This window comes from Chenopodium album, chromosome 16 (genome assembly GCF_948465745.1).
Source record: "Chenopodium album chromosome 16, dcCheAlbu1.1, whole genome shotgun sequence".
Classification (NCBI taxonomy): domain Eukaryota; kingdom Viridiplantae; phylum Streptophyta; class Magnoliopsida; order Caryophyllales; family Amaranthaceae; genus Chenopodium; species Chenopodium album.
In genome coordinates, this window is record NC_137849.1 from 26,838,978 (window position 1) to 26,853,797 (window position 14,820).

Sequence of the window (14,820 nt, forward strand, 5' to 3'; positions counted from 1 at the left end):
TTTTATTTTATTTTATTTCTTTTTGCTCTACCTTTACGTTATTTTTATTGTTTTTGTTTCATTCCTTTAAACAAAAGTTGCATTTTATATAAGATGAAGATAGAGAAAACCAAGTTGAGCGAAAAAAGGTTCTTCACCAAAAAATGGGGTTATGAAAGAAGCATTAAAATTAGGAGGTGTATTCCTTAAAATAAACACGCTTCTCAATATTAAGAAGGAAGTTAATAACTCAGATTGATTGAAATATATGAAAGTTGTTTAATTAATATAATCCTTAAAAATAATTAAAAACATTTTTATTATTTTTAGCCAACCACTACCTCTTAAATTGTTTTCTTTTTCGTTTACTTAGTATCTTAATTTTTTTTAGGCTAGACCGGTAACTAAACCTAAAATATCAGGTTATCTTGCCACATGTCACATTTTGTTTCGTCAAATATATTTATTTTTTTTTAAAAAAATATCTTTTCCTTTTTTCCTTTCCCCTTCCCTTCCATAAAATCAGCCCCTTCCCCTCCACCAATAGTAATTCCGGCGACTACAACCCCTTCCCTTTACTTTTCTGGCCACCCCCTTTTTCCCCTCCCTTTCCCTACCACCCACCTAATACCACCAAATCTCGAAATCCCTGCCACTACCAACCCCAAAACCTCGAAAACCTAGCAACCACCACTAGTAGAAAAAACGAATTAGGCATCGGTTCAAACCCCCCATAACCCACCGGTTTTGAACCGGTGCCTAATTTGGGGGTGGCAATACTCCACTAAAAAGCCACCGGTTCAAAACCGGTGGCAAAAACAAGAATTTCCACCGGTTAACCGGTGGCAAAGATGCTAACCATAATTTTTTATTTTTTTAATATTTAACATAAATGCCACCGGTTAACCGGTGGCAATAACATGTATTTATTTTTTTTTTGTCTTTTTCACTTTAAATATAATCGAAAGCAATTAACTAAAAAAAAAAATTTCAACATCAAAATATAAATCGAACCATTTCATTCATTATAATCGATTACTTACAACATTTAATCAAAAAAAAAAAAATTACAATACAAATCAAAATAATCGAACAATTACAACGGTATAATAAAAAAAAAATTACAATATAAATCAAAAAAAAAAATTACAACATCAAAATGAAAAAACCCCATACAACATCTTATTCTTTGATTTATATTCTTGCTTCTTGAAATATACCTGCATCAATTAAAACTAAAAAATTAATAAAACTGACGAACCCAGAAATCCCCAAAAAAAAAAAAAAACCCAAAAAAACGATTATTTTAACCGAAAATTAACCAAGAAAAATCGAAATAAAATCCGAAAATCGATTTAAATCGATTAATGAAACCCAGAAAAATCGAATTAAAATCCAAAAATCGATTTAAATCGATTAATTAAACCTAGAAAAATCCAATTAAACCCAAAACTAGATTAATTAAACCCAAAACTCGATTAATTAAACCCAGAAAAAACCCCTCAAAATAAAAAAAAACCCCAAAAAACACATGCATGTACTTAGAAAAATCGATTAATTAAACCAAAAATCAAACCCAGAAAAATTAAACCCACCTCGATTAAAGTTGGTGTTGTATGTTGATGTCTTCGGTAGTGTTCTTGGTGGTCTTCATGGTGGTCTTGGGTGTTGGTCTTGGTGGTTGTCTTCGTGGTGGTCTTCGGTGGTGGCCTTCGGTGGTGTTCGTGGTGGTGGAAACGAAATAGAAGGGGACGAGAATCGGGGAAGAACGAAAGAGAAAGATAAAGAGAAAGAGAGAGAGAAGGAGATGAGATCGAAAGAGAAGAACAGGAGAAAGAAGGAGAAGAACAGGAGAAGGAGAATAGATCGAAGGAGAAGAACAGGAGAAAGAAGGAGAGAGAAGGAGATGAACAGAGAAGAGAGAGAAGGAGAGAGAAAGAGAAGTAGAGCGACTGAAGAGAGTTAGGTTTTATTTGGGTATTTATAGGGCGATTTTTTTTTAAATAATAAAGCCACCGGTTTTGAACCGGTGGGTTTAATATTTTACCCACCGATTCTCTTTGAACCGGTGGTAATTCCCTTCCCTCGTTTTTCCCACTTTTTTTCCCCACCGGTTCTTAAGAACCAGTGGCCTTAGGGTGGTGCCAATTTCATTTTTTCACCTAGTGCACCAATCCCATAACCTTAATAAGTGGGTTTAGTGGCCAGCCACTCTTAGTGGATATGTGTGGTACATGAAAGTGAGGAGAAGGAAAAAATAAGGAGAAAATAAATAAATATAAAATAGAGAATGAGAGAGAGAGAGAGAGAGAGATAGAGAATTATTTCTTGATGATCACTTTTGGACAAATGTATAACTTGCTCTTATGTGGGTAGATATAGCTCTCCTCTAAAACTATCATACTTTGACAATTTTACCCTTAATGCATTTAAATTACCACCACTATTACTTTTTTGATGCAACACATACTAAATTTGGAAGCTACACATTAGTTACAACAAATTAAAACTTTCCATTTTTAGTAAATTTTTTAAAATGAAATTACAAACATAACCTAACTTAAATAAAATTAACACATCTAATCAAATTTCACTACGTAATTAATTGTAAGTTTTAAACCCTAACCCACATTATTTCTCTCTCTTCTTTGCTAGCCACCACCAAGTCCACTACCTCTCTCCTCCTTTTCAACCTGCACCATCACTTTTCTCTCTTCTCTTCATTCACAACCATCGCACCACCGCCATTGCCAAATTTTCTTTCCCTTCCATCACAACCACCATCACTGTCACATTTCCCCCTACCTGAACCTGCAAATCACCATACCACAACACCATGGCAACTCGAATTTCATCGTTTTGTTGCCCGCAACTCCTTGCGGTGTTTGATATGCCTCCAGCTCAAAACCAAGCTACTCACCATTGAAGAGCCCTACCGCCCCACACGTCAACTCACACCGTTGTAACCACCAGCTAACAAGCTAACCTTTATGCAATTATGAGGTTTTTATTTTACATTTTTGTGTGTGTTTAATTTCAACCAAATTTAACAATAAGATTTACATCTAAAAGTCAAATTGGAAAAGTAAGTTAGGGTTTGGTTTGGTTTTGGGTTTTTGAGAGGAGTTAATGGTAGTGGGATTCTGATTAGTTTGTGTTAGTGACTTGGTGGGCTAAGAGAGGGGTGTTCGGGTAGCTGGTGGTGGTCAAATGGTGAGATAAGGAGGATTCATGTGGTAGTGAACTGGTACGGCCCTGGCCGTGATTAGTGGGATGGGTGTCAGTGGGGTCTTCGGTGTTTGGGGGTAGGGGTGGCTCTTGGTAGTGGTAGGCTTTGTAGGTGGTGGTTGGGTAGTTTTGGTGGTGGCGGGGTGGTTGCTTCTGGTGATATAAGGTGGATTATTAATAATCGCTAATTTCCTATCCTCACTTAATTACATACCCTTTATTTTACTAATTTAATCAACTCTTAACATTTTTACCTAGGAGTCTACATTTTCCACTTTGTTGCATCTATGAAGTAACGAAGGTAGTAGAAAAGATTTTCTTCTCCTACTAAAACTAGGAATAGTTGGCTTAAAATTTTAAATAAGAAAATTGAATTGACTTAACTTAAAAGTCTTTCAATAAATTATAACCACCCCAATAACTACACAATTAATAAAAGCAATCCAAAAATACCTTTATATATTAGTATATTAATTTATAAAGTGTATAAAAACATTGGGTATTACATAGTAGGGGTATAATTAAAATTTTCCCCACGATATACAAAAGGAAATTGAGAAGTGAGGCTCACAAACAGAATTGTTGATGAAATTCATTTGTGGGGTAATGCTACTTTTTTTTTTTGTTTTTTTTTTGAAAATATAAAAGTTTTAAAAAGAAGTTGTTTCCAAATGTTTATATTTAATAGGTAGTTTTGGAATTAAAAAATCCTTATAGGAAAGATAAATGACTATCAATAGGGCAATTTCCATAAGAAACCCTTCATACTTAGTAACAACCAACAACATATCTATGTGGATTTTATTCTTATGAATTCTACAATAAATTTACTTGTAAATGAGTATTTTGAGGCTATATTGTACTCTCTCCATAGTTTAATAAGTGTTCCATTTCTATGGGCACAAAGTTTAGGAGGAAAAATAGAATACAATAATTTATTGTTAAAGTGGGGTATAGGTCAAACAATTAAAAAAAATGTCAAAAAGTAATAGTGGGTATAGTGGAGAGAAGACAAAACCTAATTATTAAAACAAGATGTGGGGGGACAACTAATGAGGAGGAAAATAATAATATTGTTATAAATTTTCAAAAATAGATATAAAGCACTTTTTAAAATACGACCGAGAATGGAAAGTGGAACCCTTATTAAAATACGGGAGGGAGTAATTGGAATTGTAAGTTTAAGTCAAATTATTTCCTCATCAAATGAGATAGAGTGATAAAACTTATAATGAACTATCGTTAGAAATGTAATATATTATCATCATTGAAAAACTATTATAGGTAAAGTCATTACCGAAAACTAGATATAATCTTAATATCCATTTAATCATATTTTAACAATTACGTACTCATCACACAAGAAATTAAACAATCACTCGTTTAACAAAAAATAGCTAAGTTTGAAGTAAATTGTTACAATTAAACACCCTAAAAATCAATGCATATGACCCTGTGAAACACCCATAGTAGAAAATCGAGACTATAATAATGGAAATTATAATAATAATAATAATAATAATAATAATTTAAACTTAATGTATAAGTATTACATAATTTAAATCTCCCAGTAATTTTGTTCAATAGGATAATTTAAACAATTTCCAAAAACAAACTATTTTTAATTAACTACGTAGGAGCTATATTACAAACTTAATTGTATTAAAGCTTATACATCTACTTGATTATAACGCACGCATCATTAATTATACAGACGCTTTTATAGATTCCTCTAGCATTGTTAATATAAACCTATTTAACACTTTTTGTTATGAAATTATCAAATTTCACAATTTGGGAGGTGGAAGTAGCCATTTGCCTGCATCTATGTACTCCAAACTGATAAATGTTTTAGCTTCTACAGCTGTCAACTTCTTAGTAAACGGAGCTCTTTTAGCAAGTGATGAGCCTGGACCCGTGTTCATATACTCTGCAAAGTAAATTGTCCTACACACAAAATATTAAAGACGTACTCCATCATTAGATCACTTGTCAAACTGATTTAAAGTTTATAATTTGAGAAAAAAAATAAAACATGAAATGGTTAATATACTTTTGTGCTTGTGGCTTGTTATTGTCGGACCAGCCCTCGGGTTTAATAACATCACTAATGGTACAATAAGAGTATATAGCTCGAGCTGCTTCAAACCATACTCTGCCTAAGACTGCATGACCACCTGTTCCAGTAACTGGACAATGGACAAATGAGTATCCACCCTCTTCACTTGGATTTTTCCTTGCATGAGCTACAATCATTGCCTCATTATCACCCGATAGAACATGCAACTCGGTATTCTGTACATGATACTTTTGTATTAGTTTGTGATTAAGCACATTAATAAATTATAATAAACTTATTTAACTGAATATATCTTATCAGTTTAAGTATGTAAAAAATTTGTTATACCAAATATAAAGATCTGGCTGCACCAAAGATAAAATCAACAGTTCCTTCAATATAACAATCTTTGAAGAAATGTTTGCCTTTATCATCACAAACCGTATCTTGAAATCCTGTAAATTTACAATCATAAAATGCAGCTTTATCACCGGAAATTCTCAACGCTACAGCTTGCTCGCCCTTCTTCTTTCCATTCGGCCTTGGAGCAGAGTTCTACAATAACAAATTTGTGGACAATAAGTTGGTTTTCCTCGAATAACTTAGCATTTTACTTATATGTCAAATAATTGTAAAATTACTTCTCACTTATTCCATATAATGCATTATTTTATAAGTAATGTACGAATGTTTAATTATAATCAAAATTAAATTAAATCTTTATATATAATTTTAATTTTTAGATTATTAGTTAGAGACAACAATAAAATATAATGAATAAATAAATAAACAAAGTACTATAAAATATAATAAATAGATAAATAAAAAGGATGAAGAATAAGAGTTGCATACCGAAACAATAATGTTTTTAGCAACAAAGTAATCAGACTCCACAATCAATGTTGCACTGTCTACAGTCCCATACTCAGCAGCTGTGCCAGCAAAAGTTATTGTTGGTCTATTCTTGGGATCCGTCCCGTAAAATGTTACAAATGACTTAAATCTTTCAACTTTTACTTTCTCCCTGTATTCACCGGGACCAATTTTTATGATAACACGTTTAGTATTTCCTATTTTAACATGCTTTACAGCATCAAATATTGTTTTAAATTTTCCCTTTCCATCTTGGCTAACTTCAATAATTTCGACCCCATTGTTTTCCGCCTCCATTAAACTAGGATCTAGTTTTCCATTTATTTGGCTGCCAAAAAAACATAAAATGAAAATAAAAACGTTATAATGGAGCCATGACTCACTTTTATGTAATTATTAAGCATAAATACATAGAAAGATATTTATACATTTAATAAAGTTATATAAAATTCTCATGTATATCAAAAAAAAGTAAAAAAAAAAATAAAGCCTTCGTAAAGGGTCTTCGAATATACTTCACTCATTTAATTATTAATTAATGATATATAATGATCAGTCTTGACTTAAAAACTTAAATGTTACTTTAGAATATTGCACCATAACAAACGATGTAACAGCACCAAAGTTACAGAATACATGGACAAACTAGTTAGTACCATTGCCAAGAAATTTATGAATATACAAAGACATTTTGATAAAAAACCAATAGAACATTAGATAATATAAAAATAAGAATAAAATCAATTATTCTTTACTAGTAGTATGAATACCTCATTGGTTTGATTTCATTTTGAAACCATGTATTTATTTCGCCTTTATTTGCTGGAATCTGTGTTTGTGCAGTACATGTAATTGCTAAGCTAATAAGAAGTAAACTTGCAGAAATAATGCAAACTTGTCTTGCCATTTTTATTTTTATTCTTTTTGGTCGGGCTTTACTTTTTTTTTTTTTTTGGTTTCATTCATTTAAACAAAAGTTGCATTTTATATAAGATGAAGATAGATAAAACCAAACTGAGCAAAAAAAGGTTCTTCACCAAAAAAATGGGGCTATGAAAGAAGCATTAAAATTAGGAGGTGTAGTCCTTAAAATAAACACGCTTTTCAATATTAAGAAGGAAGTTAATAACTCAGATCGATTGATTTACATGAAATTTGTTTAGTTAATATGATCCTTAAAAATAATTGATACATTTTTATTATTTTTAGCCAACCACTACCCCTTTAATTATTGTTTTCTTTTTCGTTTACTTAGTATCTTTTTTTATGATCTAAAATTTAAATATATTACATAAATTGAAATAATTTGGCTACAAGTGGTGTACAACATTTTTTTGTACATCGTTGAGATAAAATAACTTTTAACATCCTTTTGAGAATTTATAACATATTAGGATTTTTTTTTTTGTAAATGAAAGATTTTTTTCAAGATATAGTTTTTAAAAGGGTAACTAGTATTTATACCGTCCATGCATGGGTTGAACTTTTTATCAAATCATATGAGTAATATTATAATTTTAATAATTTTTTCTAAAATACTTATTATAATTTAAGATATTCTTTTTCAAATTATTTATAATTTAAAATAAAATTTTTTATCTTTTTTTTTTTGAAGAAAATTGTTGTAATATAAGCGAAAGTATAATGGGATTTTGATTTTTTTTTTTAAAAAAAAAAACTCATTATGAAAAAAAAAATGAAAAAGCAAAATAAATAATTGGGAAATTCTCTCTGGTAATCACCAACTTTAATATTTTCTCAGTGGCAAAGTCTAAAATTTTTTATTATCGATGGTAATCACGACTTTATATTATTAAGCAAATGATAACTTAAATTAAACAATCTGATAATTTCTTAACTATGGTTAGCTATTAGACTGCAAAAAGACACAATTACCCCCTAAAATGACCCTTATCCTTTCCCCTAAATTTTCTGCCTTTCTCTTTCCTCCTTCTTTCATCCAACATCAATGGCAGAAGACCTGTACAAATCCCTCATCTTTGAAAATCCTTCTCCCTTCCAGCATCAATGGCAGACCTATACTATACAAATCCCTTTCCCTTCCTCTAATTTTCTTCCTTCCAACATCAATCGATTCCAAAACTTGACCTAGAATCAAACCCCAAATTCGAAAATTGGTGAAGAATGACGTACGATCAGAAGCAAAAATCAATGACGGTGATTAGGAGGACGACGCGGCGGCTACGGCGAGAAAAGGAGAGGCAGCGTGAAGAAGAGTGTTCAAAGCAAAATAGGAGGAAACCGCCATTGGAGACCTTCAAAGGGAGGTTGAAATTGGGGGACCTAGGAGAGAGAAAATTGGCGTGTGGTTCGGGTGGTCTCAACGACGGCAGTTCAGGTGGGTGGTGTTGGTGGTAGTTAGGGCAGCGCGATGGAGAGTGAGAAATAAGGGGAAGGAAAGAGTGAACAGGGGAAGGGGATTTCGTGGGTGTGCTGGCTATGGTGGTCGGAGGTTTTTGTCTCCGGCGGGGGAGGGGATTGACACACCATCAGTCAGGCGCTGACAAGGGGAGGGGGGCTGGTGGTTATCTGGTGGCTGGGTGGGTGGGGAGGGGTTTGGAGTTTTTTGTTTTTTTTTTAAAAATAATTTGAAGGGTACTAATGTAAATTCATTGTCATTTAACCAAAATTAACTCTAGTTAAACATTTAAGTTTGTTTTATTATTATTAATGTTACCATTTACTTAGTATTATTAACCCGTGATTGCCACTGATAATAAAAAATTTCAGGTTTTACCACTAAGAAAAAAATAAAGTTAATGGTTACCAAAGAGAATTTCCCTAAATAATTTACAAATTAAAATTAGAAAACCAAAAAATAATAAAAATAACATATTATCACAACCCTTCATAAAAAAATTATGGACCAATAAGAATATGACAAATGAGATAAGAACATAAAAAGTTCCAATCATTAAATATGAGTATAGATATGGTTAATATTTTGGGTGTTTTCTTGTCCCTCGGGAGAGTTACATCACCAAGACTGGTCCCGCGCGGTCTGTACCTGCAAAACACGGAGACTTCGGTTTGTAGGAGTGAAAGAATTATGTCTTCGTTGTGTGCAATTATTAGATATATAAATGGATCAAATTATGGAGATAATTAAGTTCTTACATTTGGGTCGTCGTTATATAATAGCTAGAGGTACTAACGATCTTTGGGCAAGTAAAATAGACCAAAGCCCACTTGGACGGATCCTATAAAGTCACACAAAGGGCTTAAATCGAGCAGGAGAGGACGAGGCCCATGATGGGCCTCATCCCCTAGTATGGCCGGCTACATGGAGTAGTATGGAGGTTATTGGGATTCGTGACTTAGTCTAATTATAATTAGATTATAAATAGACTAAGTGCCTAGGGTTTTCGATTATGCAATTGAGTGATCAGTTTGATCAAACCCTAATTAGCAAACACGAGACCAAACCCCTCTCAAATCCCTCTCTCTCACGGCTCTCTCTCCTTCCCGGCGCCTCTCAAGGTGGTTCGTGGTGGTGCTGGTTCATGGTGGTCAGTTAGTCCATTAAAGGTGGTGATTGCGGTTTTCCCTTTTACTCGACCAATCTAGTATTGGTGGACGGCTCGTTCGAATTTCGTGGACTAAGTACAGGAGTAACGCTTGGGGCGCTATTCTCTCTCTGGTTTGCCTGTCGAATAGCCACGTGGAATTCACGCTTCAAAGGTATGATTATGTGTCTTGTGTTTTATGCATGCGATTTTGGGATTAGGTAATTGATTGAATATGATTCATGATTTTCCGCTTTATAGTGCCTATAAACTCCTACAGTGGTATCAGTTAGCCTCTTGCATGAACGCTCTAGATTATAATAATACGATTATTTAAAGTCCATGTTAATTTTATAATCAACTAAGAGGGAGAAATTAATTTAATTATGGTTCAATTATTATTTTAATGTGATTAAACTTTTGGAATTAATTGAATATGATTTAATTATTCTCAAAATAGCCATGAAGAGGACCGAATTTAGCCCTAAATCATTGAAATTTTCGAACCCTAACCCTAATTTATTCGAAAAATTCGAACCATATAAGCCTTAAAAATCTGATTTTTGATGCTTGTTTTGGTTTATTTCATTTTAAATATCTTTCATAATTTTAATCGGATTGATTTATGCATAAAATGTTTTGTGCATGATCATCGATTTAATTTTAAGAGTTAGAATTAAATTGGGATTAATTTTATGATGAACCCTAATTTTAATATTGAATGATGATTTAATTTTAATTTTGTGGATTGATGTAATTTAATTTTGATATAAGTTATTTAAATTAACTTAAAAACAAAATAATAATAATAATAATAATAATAATAATAATAATAATAATAATAATAATAATATAATTTAAGGCCGGCAGCCACGGCGGCTGCCGACCTGCTGGCAGTCCAAGAGGAAGGGGAAGGGGAGGGCAACAGGAGGTCCGAGGCCGGGGCAGCAGCGTGCAAGTGTTGCACAGCTGCTGCCACGGCAGTGCTGTGTTGTTGCTGCTGCTTCGGCGGCAGTGGCTGCCGTAAGGCGGCCAGCCACCATAGCTAGCCGCGCACAGTGGCCTGCAGCGCTGCACAAGCTGCTACCACGTTGCTGCCCTTGCGGCAGTGGCTGTTGAAACAGGCAGCTAACCACCGTGGCTAGCTTCGGCTAGCCAACCACAGTGGCCGGCGGTGGTTACTAGGTTTTCAAAAAAAAAAAATTAAATTATTTTATTTTAAAATATTTCAAGATAAATATGATTTATTTTGGGATAAAATAAGATATTTTTGAAATAAAATCTTTTATTTTGGATAAAAAACTTTTATTTAGGATAAAATCAAATCTTACAAAAGTTGTTAAATTTGATATTATCCATATTTAAAGTTTTTAATTTTGGTAATTATCCATAATTAAAGTGGTTAATATTGGATAAGATTTTTAAAGATATTCTGAGCATATTCCAAAAGGATAATAATTGATTTAAATAATGTGATTATCCCATAATTAGATTAGGATATAATTGATTCTAAAATTATTTGATTGGCTAATAATTAGGATAGAATCTCCTAAGTTTGTTAGGATAATCATGGAAGATTAAATAAGATTTATCTTTCTAGATTAAAATATGATTTGATTCTATCTCATGCCTTAATTAAAATATATGATATTTTATGAACGGTCATGAATAATATACGATATTATCTAATTATGATTTAAAATATGAGATATTTTAGGAAATGCCACTGCCTTAATTATGAACATTCGATGTTGTAGTTTAGACAATCATGTTGAGTGATTTATTATATGGCACTTTTATAATATATGATATTATATTGCGATATTTAGACTGGTATGGTCCATAGATTCTAAATACGATCTACGCATCGTGATGTATTTTTGTAATCTAAATACGGTCTGCGTACCGTTAAGTATTTTTGTAACTTTTATTTAAAGTAAATAGATAAGTTATTTAAATAGTGTTAGTCCAAAGAAGCCCATGAAGTGAAGGCCCAAAGGAGTAAGGTGGATGGAAATCTATGATGATTCAAGTGGGAGCTTTTCATTTCTAGGTTTCTTAGGACTAAGGGGCCATACCATGTCATGTTTTATTGCATTAGTTGATTATGCATGTTAGATTTTATTTATGTTGATTGATGACGTGCTAAAGTTCACTAAATAATCACAACATAATAAATCTAGGTCCCAGTAATATTGAGATTGCCTTTTCAATTAATAACCCAATAAACCTTGGATATTTATGATAGGTCATGCCAAAACTGGGTGTCATTTTATATCTTGGGAAAGTTGGGGTAAATCAAGTTTTACAATTTTAATTGGTTATGCTCAACAAGGTTACCTAAAGAGTTTACAACCTTGAAGCAAAGGGTAATAATTAAACATGTGATGATTAATTATTCAACCAAGAGTTACAAGAGCTATAATCAGTAAAGAGTTTACTCACCTTGAAAATGAAATGGTTGATGGTAGGGCCAAAGTCCGGTCAATTATTGCACAAATAAAGGGTCTTGAAATCACTTAAAATTCAATTGGGATCATTCTATTATTGAATAAAGTGCTTTTAAAGTTACCAAAAATTAATTCATTTATGGTACTTTAATTATTAAATTAAACATAATTATTAAACTTTGCGTATTTTGACATAGATGGGTAGCCGTAATCACAATGACAACAACATTTACAATCTTCGACCATTCCTTGACAAGGATAGCGGTTGACAGGGGATAACTTTTCCACTGGGAAAGAATGCTGAGACTTGTTCTGAAATATGAGGGTAGAGAGGATGTCATTGACACCCCATTACCAGGACCTTTGCTAGAATATTTAACTGCGGCAGAGATCAGGAAGCACAAGGAAACTCATGAGAGAGCTGTGCCTATCACTTGCCTAATGATTGCTACCATGGAGCCTGGTCTTCAAAAGCATTTTGAGGATCAGGATGCGAACACAATCATGCAAGAACTCAAAGCCTTGTTTAAGAAACAAGCAAGAGTTGAAAGGTACGAGCTTTATCGTGAAATTCTGGATTGTAAGATGGAGAAGGGTACCACAGTTCATGATCATGTTTTCAAAATGATCGGCCTTATTCAAAATATGGAGAAACTAGGGCACCCATACAGTGATGAGATGGCAACAGACATCATTCTCCATTCACTTCCAGAAAGTTACGACCAGTTTATCATGAACTTTAACATGACTGATGTTGCAAAGACAATGAATGAGTTGCATGCAATGCTGGTTAGTGCTGAGAAGCAAATCCCTAAGGAACCTAAGTGTAGGGAATATTTCAAGCATCTCACACTTGAGCCCCACTGTGATCATACACTTAAGCATGGTGGCGTCCAAAGAGAAGAAAGCTAGAGTAAAAGAGTCGCCAACAAGTTTTAGGAACTTGTAAACCGTTCACAGGGTGAAGGTTACACCCTTTCACAATCCATGAGATCGCTAACTCCATAGTGGTCTGGAACCATGACTGGATATTCGGGAATGAAGGTACAAATCCAACCTAAAAGAGATTGAACCTGCCCTAAAAGCATTGGGCCAAACTTCTTAATTTAATCAAAAATACCCATCAAAACAACTTAAAATTAACCATTTAAACATTCTAAAATTCAACTAATTTAATACCAAGGTTTCTAATCTCTAATTTATTCAAAATTACCCATCAAAACAACTTAAAACTAACCATTATAACATACCAAATTTCAACTAATTAAGTAACAAGGTTCTTTATTCAAAATTACACATCAAAACAAAAAGTATTTAACTCAAAATTAAAGATCATCTAAAGGGAATTGTTGAATTAATTCACAATCCAGAAACACTACAATTAAAATGTGTGTTAAAAAGATGGAATCAAACTTTGCTTGCGATGGTTCGATCCTAGATTAGCTTTAATGATTTACGAATATCGTTTTGAGGATATATATTAAAACAACAATTGAGCATACACTAAACATAAACTTAACCAAAGCAATTGAGAAGAAGTCATAAGAGTTATGGATAAGAAATGTTCCAAAATTTTTCTTTTCAAAACAAGATTAAGGGTTATGAAATCGATGTAAAATGTTTACAAAGATGACATAATACACCCTAAATTAAGTAAATAATTCTTCATGGATTTTCCCATGGAAACTAAGAGGTATTATTCCTACAATCACGTAGATAACAAAGCATTTGTTGCTCGCGATAATGTCTTTATAGAAAGAAAACTCTTCCTACAAAGCCAAGTGGGAGTAAAGTTAGATCTCGATGAGATTCGAGACGAGCAACAAATGGATGTGGATAACACTGCATCAGAGACGAGGGCGTATGAAATCAGCTAATTTGATAAATCATATGTAGAATCAAGCTAATTCAACTAGCGAGGCTTCTATCGTCCCACTTGAATGAAAGGCTTCAAAGAAGTTAAAGAGAATAATTCTATTGTTGCTTATACCTATTGTAGGTTACTTGGGATCAAAACAAACAGTTTGTTGAAATTCTGAGAAAAGGTGGATTTTAAAATTTTCTTATTAGAATGGTTAGAACCCATACCCTACAAGCAAGCTTTGGGTAAGTGCCAACTCAGGAAGTGGCTTCAGGCCATGAAATCCAGAATGGACTCCATGTCTGCAAAGATTTGTCAGTCCATGACAGTCTTACAAAGAGGATCAAACCTATTAGTTGTGTAAGCCTATTCGAATTCTTCTAGTGATTGCTGATTTTGATCACGAAGTTTAGAATTGGATTTCAAAATCATCTTCTTGAAATGTTCTTGATGGAGGATATGTATATGATACAACCTAAGAATTTTGGAATCCAGAAATCATAGAAAGTTTTGCAAACTTTAGAATTTCATTTAATGGATTGAAGTGAGCATAAGGGAGTTGGAACATTCTTTTCGATTAGGCAATCAAACAGTTTGATTTCCTCAAAAAAGCGAAAAGGAATCTTGTAGAGACAAGAAGTTTAGTGGGAGCAATTAGTCTTCTTAGTCTTGTATATAGATGACATACAGTTCATATGAAATGACATATCAATGCTTGAATCAGTCAAGCAATGGTTAAAGAGTTGTTTCTATATGAGAGACTTAGGAGATGTTGAGTACATATTGGGAATCAAGATTCACGAAGTGAATTTTGAAGAATGATTGGACAACATCGAAAGACTT

General features: G+C 32.9%; 1 protein-coding gene across 1 annotated transcript; it reads right to left on the reverse strand.

Moving 5' to 3' along the window:
* Positions 1 to 4,994: 4,994 nt before the first annotated feature.
* Positions 4,995 to 7,046, reverse strand: LOC145585053 (pectinesterase 1-like). The gene is made up of 5 exons (XM_081641806.1): positions 6,910 to 7,046; positions 6,119 to 6,467; positions 5,615 to 5,821; positions 5,261 to 5,502; positions 4,995 to 5,154 (listed from the first exon to the last, which is right to left on the reverse strand). The coding sequence occupies exons 1-5, from the start codon at positions 7,044 to 7,046 to the stop codon at positions 4,995 to 4,997; spliced, it is 1,095 nt and encodes a 364-aa protein (XP_081497932.1).
* Between the last annotated feature and the right edge of the window lie 7,774 nt (positions 7,047 to 14,820).

Bases quoted from the DNA above. Each gene is read 5' to 3' on its own strand.
- LOC145585053 (XM_081641806.1), bottom strand. From the start codon at position 7,046: ATGGCAAGACAAGTTTGCATTATTTCTGCAAGTTTACTTCTTATTAGC. The intron at 5,503-5,614 runs GTATAACAAATT...TATCATGTACAG, and splicing joins CAGCCAGATCTTTATATTTG to AATACCGAGTTGCATGTTCT. The intron at 5,155-5,260 runs GTATATTAACCA...TTTTGTGTGTAG, and splicing joins AACAAGCCACAAGCACAAAA to GACAATTTACTTTGCAGAGT.